The 6,822-nt window shown below is 42.3% G+C and overlaps 1 protein-coding gene across 2 annotated transcripts in view; it reads right to left on the reverse strand.

Moving 5' to 3' along the window:
• Positions 1–473: 473 nt before the first annotated feature.
• Positions 474–6,822, reverse strand: part of LOC108748364 (histone-lysine N-methyltransferase KMT5B) — a 6,821-nt gene continuing 472 nt past the window's right edge. The window contains exons 1-9 of one of the 2 annotated variants that reach the window (XM_018486480.1): positions 5,758–6,048; positions 5,348–5,581; positions 4,935–5,100; positions 4,637–4,807; positions 4,391–4,519; positions 4,137–4,326; positions 3,639–4,047; positions 1,614–3,362; positions 474–1,475 (exon numbers count right to left, since the gene is read on the reverse strand). In XM_018486480.1, coding sequence (XP_018341982.1) covers positions 1,064–1,475; positions 1,614–3,362; positions 3,639–4,047; positions 4,137–4,326; positions 4,391–4,519; positions 4,637–4,807; positions 4,935–5,100; positions 5,348–5,562 — 3,441 coding nt within the window. In that variant the 5' untranslated portion in view covers positions 5,563–5,581; positions 5,758–6,048 and the 3' untranslated portion in view covers positions 474–1,063. Of the gene's footprint in view, positions 1,476–1,613; positions 3,363–3,638; positions 4,048–4,136; positions 4,327–4,390; positions 4,520–4,636; positions 4,808–4,934; positions 5,101–5,347; positions 5,582–5,757; positions 6,049–6,822 lie in introns of those variants that run through there. The other variant, XM_018486478.1, reaches the window with a different exon arrangement.

Here is a 6,822-nt window from a genome sequence, read left to right on the forward strand (position 1 = left end):
ATATATATATATTTCATACAATATATGTATAAGCAATATTTACAAGGTTCTCCACATGATATTTTTGACCCCTCGTTCGAGAATAGCGATTATAAGTGCTAACTAATATTTAGCTAAATTTTCTTTTAATCAGTTAGATAATCATTATTATACATAGTATAAGTATAGGGATTCTCCTCCTTCGTCCTTTTTCTCCGTTTCGGAGTATCATGGAAAGCAGCAATAATAAATTTCTTTACGAAACGGTTTCACCGAAATGTAACTTGTACAATTTAATTTAGCTACTTGATAGTTTAATCTGGTTTATTTCATAAAATACGAGATTGATATTGTTGCATATATTTGTCAAGATATAATTTATCAAGAAACTAATAACTGGAGAAAAAGAAATGCAAAAAGAAAAAGGAGAAAGATTTTTTCAGAAATCATATATGGAAATTCGATTCGATATTTTTTATTAAAGACGGCAAAAATTTCGAAAAATAATATACTCGGCCTGACTCCAATTGAATCACTAAGTGGAATTATTTGATTAGTACGCTAAAACACTTTTTAATCTCTATGGAACTGCTTGAATAAGTATTCACGTACTTTTTTCTGATTTATACGCGGTATTTAACTTTACATGGGAGAAACGTGTACGTGCGCGATTTAAAACTTCTTCCACCTACGCGTTTTCTCGCTTACGATATCTCGATAGGCCCTCAGAGATTCGTTGTTGTTATAAGAATAAGACATATACCGCTAAAAGATTTAAATAACGGGGATTACAAGAGAGAAAGAGACAGAAAGACAGAGATGAAAGATAAAATGAAAAAGATAGGAAGGAAAAGTAGTGATACTAGTTCTACCACTAAATCAAGTTCAATTGTGAAAAGTATCTTCAAGTTCGATATGAACTCGCTGTCACATGTCGTAGGACGAGGAGGCTTGGATGATCTTTCGTTTTTAATTATGTTTAAAAAGATAGTCTATATCATAATAAAATCGATGTTACATGTCATGATGATGGAAGGGCAGGGGGCGCAAGTCGAGAGAGCGAAGGCAGGTGGAATTATAGCTGTTAAGAGTGCGTTAAATCGATAGTGCGAGTCTCGTTGCCGAGAATCAAGCGTAATCTTTTCATGGGCGGTGGTGGCGGATCCAAGTTCAATACACGCGACTTCTTATGCCGTCTCTCGCGATCCCTGCTCTTGTGCTTCTTTCGGCGTTTGCGCCTCTCCAATCCCTCGACACGCAACACTTCATATTCCGGCTCGTAACTGTCCTCGCTCAAACCGCTGGTGCCAGATTCGACGATATCGTCCAGCACGGGCGACCGCTTCATGCGCAGCGTTAGCTTCAGTCGTCCGCTGGTCCTTTCTGGCGTGACAGGACAAACTCGACAATTGCTCGGATTGCTTGTTCGCCATTGGCACTCGGACGGGGTCGTGCTTGATTTTCGTGTACTACTATTGTTCTCATAGGATGTCAATCTAAAAAAAAAGATCCCTTCAATTTACCAACACGATTTAGAAAAGAAAATTTGATGAAATACAGCATCTTAAAATGGATTTAATTAATGTTTTAAATAGTAGAAATAATTTTATACAATATATTCGTTGCATATTTACCGCTCCAAGCTCCCTTCAACATCACAGTTTTCTCTAGACTGAACACCACTATTGGATTCCACACTATGTTCGCTCTGGGCCACGGTCGGAGGCCACGGCTCTTCTGGAATCAACACCGGTGGCTCAGCTTTATTGTACTCATCATTACATTGCATCTCCTGCACAGGCGACACCACTATCGAGGAAGAGGACGCATGACGAGATTCGTGCTTGCCTCGTCTTATTATAGACAGTATACCAATGTCTTCCAGGTTGCTTTCCTTTTCACTAAATTCATAGATGTCTCCTTGGATACCTGAATCGTCGTCAGCCTCTCCTATCTCGGCCGTCGCCGATCTCTGCCGATCCCTTCTTTGACTTTTGGTAGATTTGTTCTTGCTCTTTCCCTTGCTGTGACTCTTCGAATCGTCCTGAACACCCTCCGCCAATATTCCAAACTTGGATTTGGCGTTCGACAGTCTCTTTTGCAATTTGCGAGATGACTTTGAGATCCTGGATGTCGATTTTTTTACCAATGCGGAATTGCGATTGTCTTCTAAATTCATGTGGCTCATTAGATCACTATTATAGTTCGTAATCTGTACGTTACTAAAGATCATCGCGTTATTTTCTTCTATAATATTTATTCTAGAGTTCATCTCCGTTGCGCATAACATTGCCATTTCGGATCTGACGCCAGGTTCAACGCTTGCGACGTACGTATCACTTTTCGTTACAACGTCCTGTTTTCCCTCCTGATTCGAAACTGTATTATTATAACATTTTAAAACGTTTTCGGTATCAGCTTCCGCTTCTATAATTCCGTCGGAGTTCAATCCACAAAACTCAACACTGTCTGTGCGACTCGCCGCCGACGTGTCGACGGCGATCGGACTCTCGCAACTTTCACTCTCCTCTTCTTTTTCCACATCGTGCACCACAATTACTTTCGTAGAATTCAAATCGCAGCATTCGTCATCTGACCGAGAGTTCGTCTCGTGCAAGATGTCGTTCTCTCGAAAGTTGATCTGCAACATTTTGTTTTCTTCAATCAGTGGCGATGGCGATTCGTCGTCTTCAAACTCGTAAGGCGATTCCTCGTTGGGCGTCTTGCGATTATCTTGCTCATCCATCGAGGAAAGTTCTTTGCCATGAGACTTGGAACGTTTGTTAATGCAATTCGCCTGTTCAATTGTGCTACAAGGAGCGTTTTCGCTTTCCTTATGCCGCATAGGCGATGAAAAATGATAATCCCTTGAGCGATAGTTCGTATCTTCGGGATTAGATTCTGCAGTATGTAAGCGTTGTTGTACATGGGCTTGAGACGTGGAACTTAATCGGATTGAATCACAGGCATTTGTACTATAATGTCCCTTTTTGTAACTGGAAGAATTAACATTATCTACTGTCTCAGAACTAACTTCCGCGGTGAGATCCGGTATTCCCCGATCGTCCTCCATCAAATCGCCATCACCAGCGTCTTCTATCTCCATCAGTCGCAGTGGACAAGCGTCGTTTAATTCCTCCGTCACGATACGCTGTCGTGTTTGTTCCATGTGAAAACCGCGATCCATCTCCGACGCGTTCGGCAAATGATGTTTTTGCAATCGTGAATATAAATTCTCCTTGTGAACCGGTTCTCTATCAGAATCCTCCTTTCGATGACCAATATCCGCCACTTCTGTGTCTTTCACAGCTGGATTGCTGAGACAGAGCGATGGAGGCTTCATGTTGACTTTTCCTTTCTTTGATTCCGTTCTCTTGTGAAGTCTAAATCAAAATTAAAGATTATAATTTAAAATTAAAGTAAACGCACATTTAACCCTGCTGTTTAAATTTATTATACAATCATCGTTTGTGTTGAATAAATATGATTAAAAATAAAAACACTTTTGAAGAGATCTTACATTATAGACGAAATCATCAAATAAATATCAGAGGAAAAGTTTTTAAATAATATATTAGTAAAAGGATAATTACATTTTGAATAAAATAGATCCGAACAGATCAACAGGGTTAATCGCACAAAAGAGCTTAATAACTTACCTGGACGCTCTAAGCGATTGAGTATTCTTGATGGCATTTCCATCACCGGTATTGCCGTCAAACTTGCACATTTGTTTGTTACGGAGACTCCTTGTGACGGAAGTTGCAATCGCGGAGGGATGCGCTCGAGTCTGCAGCATATTTTCACCGTTGTTGATCGCTGGCTGCTGCTGATTGATATCCGAAAAACGACAGCCTTGTGCGATCAATAGCTCAGCATCGTACTTGGTAAGCCCTTTGCGACGCAGCTCCTTCATGCTGAGAGATTGTGGTGCAACTGCCGCATTTCCAACCAGGACCGCGTTTCGCTCGGTGAGAGCAGTATCGGCTTGCTGTTTATTTCTGTTCAATGGCTGCTGTCGATGTTTAGTTCGATTAATTCGATTATCCGTTTCTCTCAAACGATAGCCTAAAAATAGAAAATAGGAAAAAATAGAAGTGACAAAACTGACGAACTCAAAGACGGACTTTGTCCTATAAATATTATGTGCAACATACCAGACGACATCTCCTCGCCCGGCTTCTGGCTCGCAAAAGTGCCAGTCCCTCGCCTTTCGCAGGTCTCGCACTCGCAGTAACAATTGCCGTCACCAAAGAAATCCTCTCCATAGAAACATGTGATTTCCTCGCCGACTTCGATATCGCGTAATACCTTGACACATGCCGTGTCTCTTCCCGTTGCCACAAACTGTGAAAATAATTTTTCCAAGTTTACATAATAACTTTTACGCAATCACGTTCGAATTTCTTACCTTGCAATTCGCTCTACAGTCATGGTTTATATATGCAGCCGGTCCCAACCATAATTGGGCACAATTCTTTCGACAACTAAACATCACAGAGAAGTCATTTTTCCCAGGATGCAGCAACGCAGCTTCTTCCTAAAAGCATAGAAAAATGATATATATTAAATAAAAATAAACAAAAAATACAGAAATAATGAAAAAACTTTTTAAAATAAATGTTTCTTTTTTATACACTTTTTGCAAAACTCAAACCTTTTCACTTAGCTCCGCTATACAACCGACGAGACAAGAGATTTTGTCGTGCTTCATCCATTTCTTCGTGGCGCATATCTTAGCACCTTTTTGTCCTTCTAGGCTATATCTGTAGCACGGCTCTATGGCAAAGCCAGAATCCTTATCAAAAACTCGCAGGTATCGCTTGATCTGTAAAAGAAAAGAACTATTACACACATACAATATATTTCTTATATCATAAAAGCAATGCAAGTTTCTTGCTAAAATAAAACAATTTGATTATATAAAACAGAGTTGCTATACATGTGTAACTTACGTGATTCTCCAGATTAATTTGCTGCTGTTTAGACTTCGTGTGGGGAAGTCGTGCGCCCCAGTCTCCACCCATTAATTTCTTGTATGCCTTCTCATAATTTTGAGTTTGAATAAATTCACAGATGATTTTACGCAGCTCCTCCTTATTCGCCTTCAATGGTCTGTACCTGTCAAGCAGAATGGAACTTTAGTAAACAATTAAGTATAAATAACTTGCAAGTTGAAGATATTTTCTAGCAAGAGGTGAGGCATTGACATAATGTAACAGTGAATTGTTTCATCTTTGTTTAACATTGACAGACAATAAGAGTATAATAATTCATAAGAATATAATGATTCGCTGTGTTACACTATGACATCTGCATCTCTTTCTGAAAAGCATTTTAATTTATCGATTTAGTCAAACAGTGATACCTGATATTCATCTTATGGGTGGTAAATCCTAAATAAGGATCCAGCACAAGAGACGTAGCCAAGTCGTCATTGTCGGAGAGCTCTTTGGGTGTCATTCCACATCCTCCACCGCTGTTGGGTTGCATCTTTGCACCCACTGTGCCACCTAACCTTCGCTCCTGCTTTCTTACTGCAGTTGCTGAGGCTTGAATCGACAAACAATAATCCACCACCATTCTGCGACACTGACTTTCACTGAAAAAGAGATAATCAAATAAAATGGAAGGAAAAAAGAACGCTTCTATGAGAAGATTTTCCCTTCCCCTGATTTAATTGTGTTGTAAGTTAATAAGATTTTCCAAGCAGGTTTAGGTTAATGTACATTAATGTACGCTCAATGCATTTTTTTTACGTATTGGAGGTTAATGTACCCCAGATGAAATTCTATTGGGACATCAGGCTTGGTGATGTACGTTGCGTCGGTATCGTTCCGCGCGGTCTCCTGGAGCGACCGAATCGACCAGTTGGGAAAACACCATTACTATTGAACCTATGAATGACTCCCTCAAGTCCACAAGCGTAGAATACGAACAATCCAAAACGGTATGCCACACGGATGCATGGCATTGTCTAGTTCTGATCGACGGCTTTAGAGAGACCTAGCGACATTTCTCAAAGAGATATCGCTCAGACGCTCAGCACCACCCGATAACATCGCGCTTCTTTTAACGTAACCTACTCAGCTGTTACTCAGGTATCCAAAACACCGCTCGGCACGAGCAACCCTGTCGTTTTCCCTCCCTCCCTTCCACCGTCCTCCGCCCTTTAAACGCACACGCCCGACTCCCTTTTCGTGACGCTATCGCATCCACATCATTCGCCTCGACAACGAAAACGCACACCGGATCTGAACCTGACCCTGAACCTGAATTCCGAGCCCTCCGAGGGCGGGCCTGACGAACCAAGCCCACCGAAACGAGCCACCCGAGCACGTCCGAGGAAGACGGAGGCAATCGCACGCGGGACATTCACCGCCCGTCGCGAATGGGTTCTTCAAGCACACCGCGTCTCCCGAACCGAACGATTCCCCTTAGGACGGTGGGACGCGACGTCGCGGCGACAGCGTCGTCTCGCGATCGGAGCGGAGCATCAGGGTTGTCCTCCCCCTCCCCTCCACCCTCTCGGAAATCAGCGCCACGGACGGGACGAACCTCGTCGGGTCCCTTCGTATCGACCGGGACACAACGGCGGCAGCCTATAGGCGGACCTATAGCGCGTCGACATAACGGTCCTCTTTTTCTCGAATGCTCTCCGATGCTCTCGGAGGACGGCTCGTCGTGGCGTCGCGTCGCGACTTCTCGCCGTCGTCCGAGGGCGAGAATGATGATGACAACGACGGAACGCCGTGTACGAGAACACAGAATTAATGGCGGGGGGGGGGAGAGGAAACCAAGGCACACTTGGACGGTGCGATGTTCGTTTTTTTTTTTTTTTTT

The sequence above is a fragment of the Trachymyrmex septentrionalis genome, unplaced genomic scaffold (assembly GCF_001594115.1).
Source record: "Trachymyrmex septentrionalis isolate Tsep2-gDNA-1 unplaced genomic scaffold, Tsep1.0 scaffold22, whole genome shotgun sequence".
In the NCBI taxonomy this organism is placed as follows: domain Eukaryota; kingdom Metazoa; phylum Arthropoda; class Insecta; order Hymenoptera; family Formicidae; genus Trachymyrmex; species Trachymyrmex septentrionalis.